Source organism: Euphorbia lathyris, chromosome 4, assembly GCF_963576675.1.
Source record: "Euphorbia lathyris chromosome 4, ddEupLath1.1, whole genome shotgun sequence".
Classification (NCBI taxonomy): Eukaryota; Viridiplantae; Streptophyta; class Magnoliopsida; order Malpighiales; family Euphorbiaceae; genus Euphorbia; species Euphorbia lathyris.
In genome coordinates, this window is record NC_088913.1 from 42,280,048 (window position 1) to 42,296,538 (window position 16,491).

General features: G+C 32.5%; 1 protein-coding gene across 1 annotated transcript; it reads left to right on the plus strand.

Moving 5' to 3' along the window:
- Positions 1 to 1,739: 1,739 nt before the first annotated feature.
- LOC136227593 (partner of Y14 and mago) lies at positions 1,740 to 11,088 on the plus strand. The gene is made up of 4 exons (XM_066016291.1): positions 1,740 to 2,055; positions 3,337 to 3,456; positions 5,033 to 5,281; positions 10,799 to 11,088. Exons 1-4 carry the CDS (start codon positions 1,849 to 1,851, stop codon positions 10,946 to 10,948), a joined length of 726 nt encoding a protein of 241 aa, XP_065872363.1. The 5' UTR covers positions 1,740 to 1,848; the 3' UTR covers positions 10,949 to 11,088.
- Positions 11,089 to 16,491: the final 5,403 nt, after the last annotated feature.

Genomic DNA, 16,491 nt, shown 5'->3' on the forward strand with positions numbered 1-16,491 from the left:
TAAAAACCAGCCGGGAGCCCATTAATACCCGGAGCTTTGGTAGCCCCGATACTAAAGATAGCCTGACCAATCTCTTTATAATTAATTGGGTGAAAGGCTTCAAGAATCTTCTCCTCACTAATCGAAGGAAAAGCAGCCCTTGTCTGAGCTCTTTCTAAATCCACTTAACTCTTTATAGAAATTTAAGGCCAAATGACGAATATCCTCATCCTCGTAAACCCACTCTCCATTAGGATTTTTTATAGCACCAATCCGATTCTTTTGCCTTTTAATAATCGTAGAGAGATGGAAATACCTAATATTTCGATCTTCGTCCTTAATCCAAGCTTTCCTTGATTTTTTAAACCAAAGCAACTCTTCCTGATGCAACACAGCTTCCAACTCATGCTGAAGAGACCTGAGTAAACAATTTAAGCTATGGTCAAACCTGATCTCCAATGAGCGTTGAATCCCAGCAAATTCTGATAATGTGGCAAAAAACGTTCTTATTCCAGCCCGCAATGTTGCTTCTAAAACCATCAGCAGCTTGTAAAACGTTAGACTAAGGCTTCTAATTATCATGAACAAATTTTTTGAACTGCGGGTGAGACTCCCAAGCCACCAAATACCGAAAAGGTCTCACCCCTTTAGGATGACGAGCTCTAACCAGTCTGAATAAGATAGGACAGTGATCAGAATGACGGAAGGAAAGATTCAGCACTGCCGCCTCCGGAAACCGACTGCGAGCCGTGATATTAGCATAGACTTTGTCCAGGCGAACAAAAGTGCTATTACGTTTCCATGTAAATTTATGACCCGCCGCACCAAGATCTGACACTCCACACAAATCCATATTCTTTTTATGGTTCAGACACCGATTAATATAATGATTACCTCCACCTCTTTGATCGCTCATAAGAGCAATATCATTAAAATCACCAGCAACAAACCAAGCATCCACCATTCTAGCACTAATACTATATAAAACCTCCCAAAGCCATTTACGATTGGCGAGGATAGGATCAGCATACACGATGGTGAGAAAGAAAGGGTCTTTACCAGGACATATGACTTTACTGTGAATAAATATGAAAAAAATGTTTGTAGTTTGTCCAATTTACAAATAGAAGTATGTGGTTTAAAAGTTTACAAATAGATGTTTGTGATATGTTTTATTTAAAAAACAAAGAATTACAATTACACAATTATGTTTTGATTACAACTAAAGATATTTTTATCTTAAAAAAACTTATTCTTGCATATCGACAAAGCACAACCTCCTAAAGAACAACTCCCTAAATCGAAAAAATAGATCATATGGTGGACATTTTAGTTTTTTTTTATGAATGTAACAGTTTATGAACTAAATTGATATTTAAGTTCATTTTACACAATTGCAATTTGATTTTGAGTATGTATTTTATCAATATATAAATGCAATTTAAAAAAAAAATTAAAATTCCTTCTTTTATACTACATATTTCTATTTGCAAAATTTTAAATCAAAGATCTCTGTTAGTAAATAAAGCAAATCATGAACAATTTTTGTTTTTTTTACTTTACCTTTTATTAAATATTATCAACTTTCGAAACAATACAAAAAAGAAAAAAAAAAAACTTCAAAAGAATACTAAATTAATATAGGGAATAAATTTGTAGGAGATGCTGTTAAGTAAATTTCTAAATTTGAAATGCTCCAAAGCTTAAAAACAAAAAAAAAAAAAGATTTTGGAATTCCAATATTTTTAATTAATTGCGGCAAACTATAGCGAAGCAGCAGCAGAGTGAGTGAAGTCAGAAAAGAAATTACAATCAATCAATAAGCCCAATTCTGATATTTCAAATAACAAAGTATATATATATTAATTAATGGCCACCACTAATAACGGAGGAGGAGGAGTAGGACAAGAAGAGCGGCTGAAGAAAATGGCAGAATTAAGCGAAACCCTAAAAGAAGGGGAGAGAATAGTTGCCCCTACCAGAAGACCCGACGGTACTCTCCGTAAACCTATTCGGATTCGCGCCGGTTATGTCCCCCCGGACGAAGTCGCCATCTACCAATCTAAAGGTGCCCTGGTATGTGCACAACCCCTTACTCTAATTCCTCCACAAAATCCTTCAATTTATGATACTTAGATGCCGCTCGAATTTTGTGTTTAGCTGCTGAAATTCTACAATTACTTGATCTTTCTACATTCGTATGCCTTTTATTTGCATAATATATTAAAACCTATGTAGGAATACACTTGTGACCGGGCTATTTGTATAACAATTGGTAGGTTATTACTAAATAGAATTTGTTATAATAAAATTTCTCCGAACGCATAAAATTTTAAATTTTTTATCACAGGCATGCATAACAATAGACATTAATGGAACAAATTAAATATTTAGAATTTCAATTTAGAGTTTAGGTTTTCAATCTATAGATAATGGGAAGAGTTTTATGGAAAAAATGTAAACATCAATGAGAATACTAAATATTTATAATTTCAAGTTGGAGTTCGTGTTTCTAACTCATAGATAATTTCGATAGTTTTTTTTAATATTTTATAATTTAGTTTGAATTCTTAATATCTATATAGTTTACTATACAGAGGTATAGTTTCTAAAGTGGAACTTGAAAAGTGTATAACAAATAACGTTTGGGAGGTTATTCCTATTTATAACTGGCTGAAGTTGGGACGGAGTTTTTTTATAACAAAATAGAGGTTATTCCTATATAGGGTATTCATATATAGAGGTGTATATGTAGATTCCAGGAAAACAGATGTAGAGAGAATAATCTATAGGTACCAAATATAGTGCAGCTCAAGTATATTTTATGCATTAACCAAAAACAGCAAGGAATCTCTTCTACCCAGCAATTTCCATTATTTTGGAAGCAAAAGAATAAGAGTTGCATGTGAACCGGATATGAATGCTCTTATAAAAGAAATGCTTAAAGAAAAAATCATTACGTCCTTGCATTTTGTTGTTCCAGACTTCAAATTTATCAAAAGAGTCTAGCCATACCATTCTTGTATAGTTTATTTATTCCGGTAATCATTTTGCCATTGTTTGAATTTTCCAATAGTAGTCAAGTTTATAGGAAAACTCTGATATAGGAGCATGTTTGTTGGTTTGCTGATCCTTAGTAAAAAGATAAAAAAGAAATTTTGTTTTCCCTCTCAAATGTGCAATGAGTGTTTCGAGTGGATACCTTGTCACTTATATGAAACTTACAAGAGTTTCAATTATAATTTACAATTAATTATCTGCAGTTCAAAGGGATTAAAAGACTTCCTAAGTTTACATGAGTTCTATCATAGTGAAAAAGTGGGGAAAAAAATGATATGGTGCAGTTATTTCATGTAGTGGAAAAAGGAGATGCAATCTCAGCAAGTTGTACCTCCAGGTTATGATCCAGCTCATGATACAAAACCAAAAACAAAATCAGTAAAGAGGAACGAAAGAAAGAAGGAGAAGAGGTTGCAGGTTTGTTCCTTGCTTATTCTTATGCTCTTGATTCAGTTTTAGCATGGTTACTTTTGGTGGACATTGTTCTTCGGCTTTGTTTTCTGTACGTCTCTTACTTGAAGAGACCAAGAAACGATAGAATTCAATTCTGTTTGTTTTAGTAAATTATTTTGGTTCCCACTAAGAGCAAAAAGTTTAAATTGTTTATTCTAGGCCTTAGTTCTCTACACTTGTTTGTTAACAATACTCTTGGAAAGTTGACCAGGACTCGTATGCAGCAGATGGAAAGTGAGACCAATTATCTGGAATAAATTTGTTTTACTCCAGATGCTAGGAACCAACTTTTATTGGCTAAGGCTTCCACTAGGAATGTTAGATGTGATAAAGATAAAAATTATGCTAAATCTCAAGTATAGCTTTATTTGACGCAGCTGCTCTTCTTAGAAAGTATCTGTACAGTTAACTAGAGCTCAGGATCATCTCTTAAAAAAATTTGAGTGTTAAAGTTTATTCATCCTAATCTAATCTTATTGGTGTACATCCATGTAAGTTTCATGCCAGTTATCCAGAAAAATTACATAGATGAGGTCCTAAGCTGAGGAATTTAACATACCATCAGTAGAACAATCTTATTTAGAGCTAAGTGGATCAAAGTAGCCAACCACATATGTTGGGATTAGCTTACAAACATGAGAACCATGATTACCCAGGGATGGAATTAATTGCTATGAAGCAGCAAAAACTGTTCTCATGCCCACTAGGCCAGTAGGTAGAAAATTTATATGTAATTGGAAATTGGATTTGAAGTCTTGGAGGAGTTGCTTTTGCTTATTAATAATTGCTAAATTTTATGGACTCGTGCTTCAACAAATAGTTATTAAAGGCGCGAGACGCACTAAGGCGCAAGGCTCAGGCGCGCGCATCAGCGACAGGAGCCGTAGATCATATAGATAGGAAAGGCTTGAGATTAAAACATCCTATTTTTAATTTTGAATCCTAGAAAACAATATGTATCTTCTAAATTTGAGCCAAGGCTTGTCTCTAGCAAGGCGCTACGCTAAAAAGGCGCACTCGGCACGAGCCTCTTGGCTTCTCAGGCGACATGCTGGAGCCTAGAGCCTTTTGAGCTGGCGTGCTTTTGATAACTCTGCTTCAACAATCCATTAATAACATTATAATGTTTCAAGAAAAAATCATTTGGGCTGAATTCAATTTTTGGATACGCTCACCTTTATTAAAGGTTCACCAACTTACACATCTGACAACTATTGGATATCGCTGTCACCAGCTAATGACTTCAGGATGTTCATTCTGATATATGCTCCCAGTTTTGTACCTTTAATAATGAAACAATAATATCCTATTTAATTTCCATATCATTACTTTGAAGCGTCTATTAAGAAAATTAACATGTTAGTTTCTGGCTAGTTTGTATCTATAAATCCTTTTCTGATGATATTAGTATTAAATTTTCACATTGGTTAAATGAATCTGGTCAGTGACTTTAATTTTTGTAGTAGATGTATGTATGTAGTTTGAAGCCTTATTCTCTAAACTTGTACAAAAGTAAGATTCACAATTTTTTTTTTACTAGGCTGCTCTTGAGAAGGGTAAGAACTTGGAAGGGTCATCAGATGGAGACATTAAGAGGGAAGAAGACGAACTATTAGATGAAGGTGTAGGCCATGCATCAGAATCTGCTAAATCATTGATATCTCAGATGAATGATCTAGCTGTTTCCGCAAATTCTGTTGTCAGTACTCCAGCAGATTCAACAGAGGATCTGGATCCAAATGCTCCATCTCAAGATATCGATAAAAGAATTCGGGCACTTAAAAAGAAGGTATAAGCAGTCATATTTTAGCCCCCCCCCCCCCCTGTTCAAACAATGTTTCTTTTCCGTTTTTTGTTCTGTTCACTATAAATTTATAAATATCTTAGCTTTTCTTTCTAGACATTCAAAAAGAAAAAACTAATGAACATTAAACAATAGTATCATCTGGTATAAAAACACACAAATGTACACATGCGCACATTAAAGGCTCCATTGGAACATACTTTGTTAAGTAAACATACTTTCAGTATGCATTGAGTTGTTTTCTCGAAAAGTGCACCACATATTTATTTATTTTGCACAGAATATTTTAAAAAATATTACCCTTTCATTACATTTCTTGTGTTTTCTATTTACTTGCTCACGATACATGCACTTATCATTTTCACATGTCTGGCATGGAGATATAAAAAAAGCTCTGAAACTTTGTTGTTTTCTGCGTGTTGGATCCCTTGCTCTTACTGTTTGAGATTGAATATACAGTTCATTTTTGTTTGTTCTGATCTATATGGTAATAAAAACTTTATAAGCTGTGTTACGTGATGCCAATCATGGCTAAAGATAACCTAATCAACAACCACTCCTTTTCTCTGAAGGTAGTTAAACTTCACCTCTCAATTTCAAACAAAAAGCGTGGAAATGAATTTTTGTTTTAAACCAATTCAGCTCCTAGTTTTTTGTGGTACCTCTTCTTTTTTCTTCTACTCCTTGGATTTATTTGCTCTCCTAAATTGGGACATCAATTTTTTTTTTGTTTAAAATGTTGTCAAATGATCTAAAAGAAATCTCTTAGGCCTTGTTTGGTTGTGGAAAACACTTTCCATTTTCATTTTGTGGTTTTCTTTTCTTTTTCTAAGTTTTCTGGTTTTTCTATTTTCCAAATAGAAAGTCAGAAAATAAAAAAAAGATTTTCAGTTTATCTGTGTTTTTCATGTTCTATATATTGCACTAATTGTCATAATATCATTTTTATATATTGCACTAAATGTCATAATATCATTTTTCTAAGTTTTTCTGTTTTTTATATATAGCACTCATAATATCATTTTTATCGGGAAATAAATAAATTATGTTATTATGTATATGTTTTTTATATTGCACTAAACTCATAATATCATTTTCTGCTTTTTATGTTATTATGTATATGTTTTTTTTCCCTGAAAAAATCCCTCAAAGATAAAATATTCATTCTTTTAAGAAAATAACTATAATCATGAAAAGAAGACAAAGAAAATTATATTTAAATTTGGACTATTGTTACAAAATAAGATTACCCAAACTGAATGTGAAGATTTCTTTTATTGTTAATCAATACTACAACAACAACAAAGCCTTAGTCCCGAAATGATTCGGGGTCGGCTAACATGAACCATCATATAAAACCGTGAAATCAAGTCGTGTCAGCGACACAAATTCGCTCCCTCCACTTCGTCCTATCCACTACCATATTTTCCTCAATTCCCAGTAAACTCATATCACTCTCGATCACCCTCCTCCAAGTTTGCTTAGGTCTTCCCCTTTCCCTCACCACTACATCCCTCTCTTCAGTTCTCCTAACCGGCGCATCAAGCGCTCTACGTCTCACATGGCCAAACCACCTTAGTCGGTTTTCTCTCATTTTATTCTCAATAGATGTGACCCCTACTTTTATCCTAATTATTTCATTACTCACCCGATCCTTTCTCATATGACCACACATCCATCTCAACATACGCATCTCCGCCACCGACATCTTATGGATGTGGCAGTGTTTCACTGCCCAACACTCCGTACCATATAACAATGCTGGTCTAATTGCCGTCCGGTAGAATTTCCCCTTCAATCTATTAGGCATGCCGGGGTCACAAAGGAAACCCGTAGCACTCTTCCACTTCGACCAACCAGCTTTAATCCTATGAGCAACATCCCCATCTACTTCTCCATCTGTTTGGATAATAGATCCTAAATACCGAAAGCAATCCGCGGCCTGAACAACTCTCCCATCTAGGGTGATTGTCCCTGCCTCCCTACTCCTATGGCCGCTAAACTTACACTCCAAATATTCTGTCTTACTTCGGCTCAACTTAAAGCCTCTAGATTCTAGAGTTTGTCTCCATAGTTCCAACTTCCTCTCCACTCCTTCTTTTGTCTCATCAACCAACACAATATCATCTGCAAATAGCATGCACCATGGTATACCATCTTGAAGTGAACTTGTTAGTTCATCCATAACGATGGCAAAAAGAAATGGGCTTAGTGCGGAACCTTGATGCACTCCAATCGTAACAGGAAACTCTTCAGTCTTCCCAACACTAGTACGTACACTCGTGCATGCTCCCTCATACATGTCCTTTATGATGTCAATATATTTCCGCGAAATGTCTTTCCTTATCAAGGCCCACCAAAGTACTTCCCTTGGTACCTTATCATATGCTTTCTCCAAGTCAATGAAAACCATATGCAAGTCTTTCTTCTTATTTCGATAGTGCTCCATTAATTGTCTCATTAGATGGATGGCTTCCATAGTTGATCTTCTCGGCATAAAGCCAAACTGGTTTTCCGAGATCTTCACCGTCATCTTTAGCCTTTGTTCGATCACTCGCTCCCAAAGTTTCATGGTGTGACTCATTAATTTGATTCCCCGATAATTGGCACAATCTTGGACATCGCCTTTGTTCTTATACAAAGGGATTAAGATACTTTTCCTCCATTCTGATGGCATGTAATCAATAATGATGAGATTTTTTTTCTTTGGGCTGAAATTCATGTCATGTAATATCAAAGAAAAAAAAACTTTGATGGTTCGAACCCACCAATACGTGTATAATGTCAACTTGAGCACCGTGCTTTCCAAATTGGAAAATATCTAAAATATGTTCCCTAGCTTTAGAATAATATTGGGAAACAAGATATGATTGTTTTCTAATGTCCATTTAGAGAATTTTTCTAACTCTATTTTCAAGAAAACATTCCTTGTTTTCTGAAACTTAACATGACCTTAGCTTCTCCCCACTTTTATCTTCTTAAATAAATCCATTTCTTCCTTTTCCATCTTAGTTTCTTCATACTAATGGAAGTTCTTTTGAACATGTCACAATTACCTGAAATGTACAATGAGAACACAGCAACAAAGTCTTCAACCCCTGATTAGTCTGGGTCAGCTCAGCTATATTGATTGCTTTTCTCAATCAGTCTTGTCTAAAATATGATCGCTTGAGAGATCTAGCATTTGCGGGTCATTTTTTTCCCTATCTATTATCCAAGTTAGTGTTGGTACAGGACCATCAATGGCTAGAATTGATCATATCCTAATCACCTTATACATCTTCTCTTATTTTTATCCTTACTAGGCGCCATATCTATCTTTTCTCCAATTTAGTCATTTCTCATTCTATTCATCCTTGTATATCAACTCATTAATCTCAACATTCTCATTTTGGCAATTTAAATACGCTCCATTTTAGCTGTGCTTTAATTATATAGTTATGATCTTCCTGGTAGAATTATTCCCATTAAAATGCAACTTAAATATCAAAGGTAGTTTAAATTGCTTAGCTTCTGTTTCTGAACATTTGGATTCTTATGCATTCTCTAAACTACATTTCTCTGTAACTTTCTAGCCTCTCATTTCCTTGTATGGAACTATGTTATCACAAATAGCATGTGTGACTAGTATTCTTCTTTAGTCCATCCATACTTAAAGAAAAAAGATTATACTGCAATTGGTCCATATCTTGTTCAATGATTTCTCATACTTGTGGCCGTTTCTGTGTAAATATACTTTATGCATGAACTACTATGTCCTGCACTATGTATTCTCTAGATTGGTAAAGAAAGACAACACACCCTCTTGCTTTGAGAAGCTCCAAAAAAAAAAAAAAAAGAACAAAGAAGAAATTGCTAGACCGCATCTGGTGAGACTGTCTATTTTCAAGTGTCATAGCAATTTTTGTTGATTGGTCCAACTTGTGTTGGTCATTCATGTGAATGAACCTCCTTCTGGAGTTATTCAATATGGAATTGCATTTGCGGTCAAACACAAAGATGTTAAATTTCATAATTGAAGAACATAGATAATCTATAATTTACTGATTTATTATTTTTGTATTCAACTTAATACTTATTTTGTATCTCTTAATGAAGTGACTCTGGAGTTGCCTTCGGCTGTATTGAGGGGTTTCTTATTCTTTTCAGATTTCTCCATTGTTCTCATTATAATAATATGACATCCATAGTTGACTCCAGCAATATCTCTGTTGTATTGCTGACTCATGATAAATAATAAACTATATCAAATGAGCTTTTGAAACTTTGGTTAAAGATGTGAAAATCTTGTACAGTTCAACTCATAGTTGTTAAAAGCACGCCTCAAGTAAGGCTCAAGGTCTTGAGCCTTGAACCTTAAAATTGAGGCCTCTCGGTTTGTGCGCCTCGCTCGTGCCTTGGAGCCTGGAGCCTGGTCCGCATGGCAGTTTTACTTAGGGTTTATTTTTACAGTTTTTTTTATTAAAATAACTGCTTTATTAATCTCAACCAGTAATCTAACTTAAATAAGATTAATCTTAACCCTTAATTTAAATAAGAATATGAAGCGTCCCGGTCATAATTAAATATATAAAGAATAGAGGAAGATTAGGAGAAGAAGTTATGTTAAGTATATGGAGAGGACCATATTAATTTGGAGGATGATCTTGATAATGATGATTCTTAGTTTTTGTTGTGTGTTCTTTTTTATTGACAACGAATGGTTATTAATTTAGCAGCATTAGTTATAGTTAGGTACTTTAGGTTAAGAAATTAAGTATACGTGTCTTTATGAAGTATGAACTTAATTTGGTGTTTTTTGCATTTATGATTTAGTAATATGTTTTTATGTGGTTTTGTTTTGTTTGTGTGGTCATAAATGTTTATTTTTGCTTAACTAGTAAAAGATTATATATTTTTATTTTATTTTATGCGCCTCGTGTTTCTAAGGCGTGCGCATTGAGCCTAGGCTCCAGGACCCCTTGGTGCCTTAGTGCGCCTTGCGCCTTTAACGACTATGGCTCAACTGGCACTTTATCACATTGTCTGATATTGGGATGTGTGTAAAATGTTCCCTGGGACTAGCTGAAACTTCCTTCTCTCTAATTGACTACACATATGTTTTGTATACTTGATTTGAAAGAGAAATTTGACAGAAGTTTTTAGGTTTTTTTGGCCATATAAGCTGAATTTTTTTACATAATTTTCTATAATTATGTAATTAGTCATCAGAGGCGTTTTGGTGGTAATATATACATTTGGCCAGAATGCCCGTATTGCATTCTACATTTTCCTAGGATTTGCTCCCTCCGTTCCACGATAGATCTCTTTGTAGAGAAATTTTTTTGTTCCATAACACATGACGTTTTGATTCAATCCATGCACATTAATTGCTTTTTACTAAATATACCCTTATTTAAGTTGCCTTTTTATATTTTGGGAATAGATAAAAAAAATTATTAGTTGATGCAATTATACAAGTTTTATGTTAAAGAGTATTATAATTTGAGGTGGTTGATCCAGATACGACAAGCAGAAGCGCAGCAGCAGAAAAGTGGAAGTGGAAGTGGAACGGAGCAGTTGGAGAAGTTGGAAAAACTGGAGAGCTGGCAAAAGGAGCTAAAGCTTTTAGAGGGTAAAAAGGCTCAACAAAAGACAGCCACAGCCACATGAATGGGAAGTTTGTTTAAACTTTGTAATTCTCATTTATTTAATTATGAAGATGTCAACACTGAATTGTGTTGTGGGATCTATCAAAGCTTTCCCAACTTTGTAATTTTTGAAATTATTCATCTCTAAAAATTATCAAGTCATGATGATGCACATAGCTCAGTTTCTAGTTTATGGACTAAATTTGTAGCCCATCTCAACTAACAGACTTTATCAATACTTTGATAATTTATATTGGAAATGACTTCAACCAGAAATCTAATAATAATAATTAAGGAGCCTACACAAATGTGGTATAAAAGATTAAGGGAAAAGTATAATTGGTTTTTGCTATTTTCAAATAGGTTGATTCTGTTAGCAAACAATTCAAACTGTACTAACCATGTTAAAGACAAAAAGTCAAAGTGTCAATCAAAGATAAAAAAAAAAAATAAAAGGGTATTTTTTATCTTTATATTCATCCAATTACTATCTTACATCTCATTTCTCTCTCCACATGCTTATTCTTGCTGGTTTCTGTTTTTTTTTTCTTTCCGTTCAAGTAATCTGGGTAATGAATTTTTAATTCGGTTTAGGTTTACATTAATTTTTGTCTTATTTGATTATAATTCTGCTTCCTGCTTTATGGATTTTGATCTTTTGATCTTCTTGGATAACGTTGAACTTGTCTTAGTTTTTTTATAGTCAATTAAATTTTTGTGAAGTTATGGATTATCGAACTTCAGTGATAGTTCATGAAAATTTGCTTTTGATCCACTTTGATCATGTATTTTTACTTGATATCTAGTTTAGGCGATGTTAACCAACATTTGAGCTTCGAATGTATGGAAGATGCCCAAGATGAGAGCTTTAGAAGAGAGAGAGAGCTTGAGGAGAGAGAAAGGAGGTGTCAAGATAGTGATTGGGTAGGGAAAAAATAAATATAAATTATAAAATAAATAAATAAATATAAAGACAAAAAATAATCTTTTGACTTTTGACATTTTTTAACACCGTTAGTCAGTTTGGATTAGACCTAACAATTTCGTGTTCGTGTCGTGTCATTTTCAGGGTCATCTTAAAAAGAGTTAACCCAAACCCAACCCAAAAAAATTTGTGTCACAATCGTGTTAACCTGTTCGGATTAGTGTCGATTTCGTGTCGTGTTTTCGGGTTACATGTCATTTTGTTATATATATATATATATATATATATATATATATATATATATATAGGGGAGGAATCAAGTGAGAACCTTCTCTTAGGTGAGGATACTTCCTTATGATGGGAACACTGAAAACTACGTCGTTTTGAGTATAAAAATCAATAAAAAAAACTAAATGTTGCTAGTGAGAGTTGAACTTGGGCACTCATATCTACACTCCACCCTATTTACCATTGATACAATTACTTCTCTTGTGCATTATATCACGCGCGCTACTTAATATACCATTGTGCTAGTAGCTTCTATTGTTTAATATTTGACGCATGCACTTATTAATATCGATTAAATATGTATAATAATGAATTATTAATAGAAAAAAAAAGAAATGTGCATAATAATGAATTATTAATAGAAAAAAAAGAAATGTGCATAGTAATGAATTATTAATAGAAAGAAAAATGTGCATAATAATGAATTATTAATAGAAAAAAATCCAAGAACATGCTCTAATTTCTTATTTATTTAATTCTTTTATATTTTTGTAATTTATGTTATATAAGAAAATATATTTTTTTAAACATATGTTAGAACATATATTTTAACTTTTAAAACGCGAACTATGAAGTTTAGAACGTACGACATATTTTTTAGAACATACGTTATGTTTTTTAGAACATGGTTATGTTTTTTCGAACATGAGTTATAAATTATATTATAGAACAAACGAAAAAACGATCCAGATATCTATTGATTGTTTTAGAACATTATACTTAATTTTTGGAACACAAACTATATATTTTTTTAAACATACGTTCGAACATATATTTTAACTTTTAAAAGACGAACTATGAAGTTTAGAACGTACGACATATTTTTTAGAATATACGTTATGTTTTTTAGAACATGTGTTATGTTTTTTTGAACATGAGTTATAAATTATATTATAGAACAAATGAAAAAACGATCCAAATATCTACTGGGTTTTTTAGAACATTATACTTAATTTTTGGAACACAAACAATATATTTTTTTAAAATATATGTTAGATTAACTTTTAAAACACGAACTATAAGTTTAAAATATACGACATATTTTTTAGAACATACGTTATGTTTTTTAGAACATGTGTTATGTTTTTTCGAACATGAGTTATAAATTATATTATAGAACAAATGAAAAAACGATCCAGATATCTACTGATTTTTTTAGAACATTATACTTAATTTTTGAAATACAAAATATAAATTTTAGAAGATACGTTATGTTTTTTAGAACATACGTTGTGTTATTTAGAATATGAGTTATAAATTATATTATATAACAAATGTAAAAATGGTCCTTATATTTACTATTTTTTTTAAACATTATACTTAATTTTTAGAACACAAATTATAAAGTTTAGAACATATGTAACATTATTTAGAACATCGTCCTTAACATTTTAAAACATAAATTACAAAAATATAGAGAAATTAAATAAATAAGAAATTAGAACATGTTCTTGGATTTTTTTTCTATTAATAATAATTCATTATTATGCACATTTCTTTTTTTTCTATTAATAATTCATCATTATGCACATTTCTTTTTTTTTCTATTAATAATTCATTGCTATGCACATTTCTTTTTTTTTCTATTAATAATTCATTACTATGCACATCGATATTAATAAGTGCATGCATCAAATATTAAACAATAGAAGCTAACAGTGCAGTGGTATATTAAGCAGCGCACGATATAATACACAAGAAAAACAATTGGCTCAGTGGTAAACAATGTGTAGTGTATATTAAGAGTCCAAGCTTTGAATCTCAACAATAGCAGTATTTTTTTAATTTTCATACTCAAAACGACGTAGTTTTGAGTGTTCTCATCATAAGAAAGTGTCCTCACCTAAAAAAGGGTTCTCACAAGAACCCTCTCCTATATATATATATATATATATAACTTTTAAAAATATAAGAAATATGATACTATTTTTAAATACCTTATGTCATTTTTAGATTAGTATGTTAACACTAACCATTGAAAAGTCCGTTAATATCATGTTAGAGGGTAACGTAATGTTTTTATAACAATTTAGAAGGGTCGAACCATATTTGCAAGTAATAATTATAATTTTATTATCTTTATTAATAAAGTGATATATAAAAATATGAGAGAATATAATAATAATATTAAATATTCGTGTCATTTCATGTTAGCATTTCAACCCTAAACCAAACCCAAAAATGTGTGTGTCAATTTCATATCAATCCAAAAATAACACATTATCTATTAAGTTAAACTCAAACATTAAAATTACGTGTCGATTTCGTATAGTGTAATCAGACCGTGTGTACTTTTACCACCTCTAGTTGTGTGTTTACTAACATGGTCAACTTTAAGATACATGTTTATCAATTTTTAAATCATATAGTTGGGTAAATTTCAAATAAAACCCTTGTGGTTTCACTAATTTTCAGATAAAGGATTGTGGTTTACTTTTTGTCAAAACGAGGATTGAGGTTTCACACTTTTAATAAAACAATGACCTTTTGAATTAATGCTATTAAAACAATCTTTAACGACCTGAAAATGAAAATTTTCAAGAATTAAAGTTGTTCAATATCATATTTGCTATGAAACTACATTTTCGATTTTTGAAAATCATCTTTTTTGGAACTTTCTCCCTCTAAGGATTAACTTTCTCTCTTTTTACCAAACATCATCTAAATAATCTTAAAATAAAAAAGTTGAAGATTTACGTAATAAGATGATTGTGTATAAGTAATGATTGTTATCTTTTCTTTTTCTTAATAAGATTTACGTAATTCGTATTCACTTATAATAAGATCATTGCTTATGCAATTCATCATATGGTATCAGAGCGTTAAACCCGCTACACACTTTTTTTCTTGTTCTTTCCTTAATTCTTCCATGGCTAGCCATCAAGAAAACCTTTACTATCTTTCAGCAAACAAGAATCCTTCTCTAGTGCTGTGTATATCAATTCTTGATGGATCTAATTTTCATCAGTAGTCACGATCGGTTAAAATGGCTCTTTTACCCCAAAATAAATTTTGTTTTGTTGATGGATCTATCCCTCAACCTGTTCAAGATGATCATAATTTTTCAGGATGGTAAAGATGTAACAATATGGTGTTATGCTGGATTCTTCATTCAGTGAGATTGCCCATATCATTACATGGTTTGATTTAGTTGTAGATATATGGAGTGATCTCAAGGATCATTTCTCACAATGAGATAATATCAGGATCTCTAAATTACAGAGAGAGATTCAGTCCTTGAATCAGGGGAATCCATTTGTCAACGACTATTTTACTCAACTTAAGATCTTATGGGATAAACTCAACAATTACATATCTCTCCCAAAATATAATTGTAATCTGATCTGTAGTTGTGGAGCTATAAAGAAATTCAAAGATTATCAGGAGTCAGATCAAGTAATCACCTTCCTTCGAGAGCTTACATATGACCCTAGAGGTCATGGGTTCGAATCACATGGGTGGGTGGGTTGAGAGTTTTCCTTTCTCTTCAATGTAATCTTTTTTTGTTTAATATAAGTGCATTGTGCATAATGTTAAGCCCAAAATATACCTAAAATATCATATATAAATACATTAAATTTACATTGAAATCATGCTAATTATATTCATTTGGAATACTTTTACGTCTTTATTTACTTCTTTGATGCAAGGTACTTAATTATTTGGTTAAATCCAAATAGGAGCTAAAACGGAGCTAAAATGGAGGAAAAACCTAAAAAACGTACCGAGAATGCATATCAGTCAGAAGAACGCTCAATGAGGATGAGAAGCAGTCGAGAGACAGGGAAATATCTCTCTGTCGCGACTGAGATTTTCATAATCTCAGTCGCGACTTACGGAAGCCAGCTCGGGAGAAAGACGAAGTCTTCAAACTCGCCCCTGTATCCCCTGTTGCGACTGAGATTTTCAGAATCTCAGTCGCGACAGCGAACTTTTCTGCACACAAAACACATGTTTTAATCCAAGAAACGCGTCTGTTCGTTTGGATAAAAGTGACCCTTCACCAACGGACACGACCTATCATTTACAACCCTTCAACAACTATAAATAAGTGATCCATTTCAGAAATTGGAGAGGTTGGAAAAGTTAGAGAAATTAGAGAAGAAAGTTATTATGTTGAGTTTCTGATTCAGAAAAGAATCAGAAGGTTAGATTTCATTTCTGTAAACAAACTTGCTATACACAAGTTGTTATTAGATTAGTTATAAACACAGTATCAGTTTAGTTTCCAAGATTGATCAGAGACAAGTTTTCATTCTGGTAGTGGACCTAGCAGTCTCTATTCTGAAGATCCAGTGAGAAGAATTGACGGCTGAAGCGCATGAGGTTTGACGCACCTACGGAGTTTGAGG

Excerpts from the sequence above, each read along its gene's own strand:
- LOC136227593 (XM_066016291.1), top strand. The coding sequence starts at position 1,849 with ATGGCCACCACTAATAACGGAGGAGGAGGAGTAGGACAAGAAGAGCGG. Across the intron at positions 2,056-3,336 it reads ACCAATCTAAAGGTGCCCTG|TGGAAAAAGGAGATGCAATC; the intron begins GTATGTGCACAA and ends TATTTCATGTAG. Across the intron at positions 5,282-10,798 it reads TTCGGGCACTTAAAAAGAAG|ATACGACAAGCAGAAGCGCA; the intron begins GTATAAGCAGTC and ends TGGTTGATCCAG.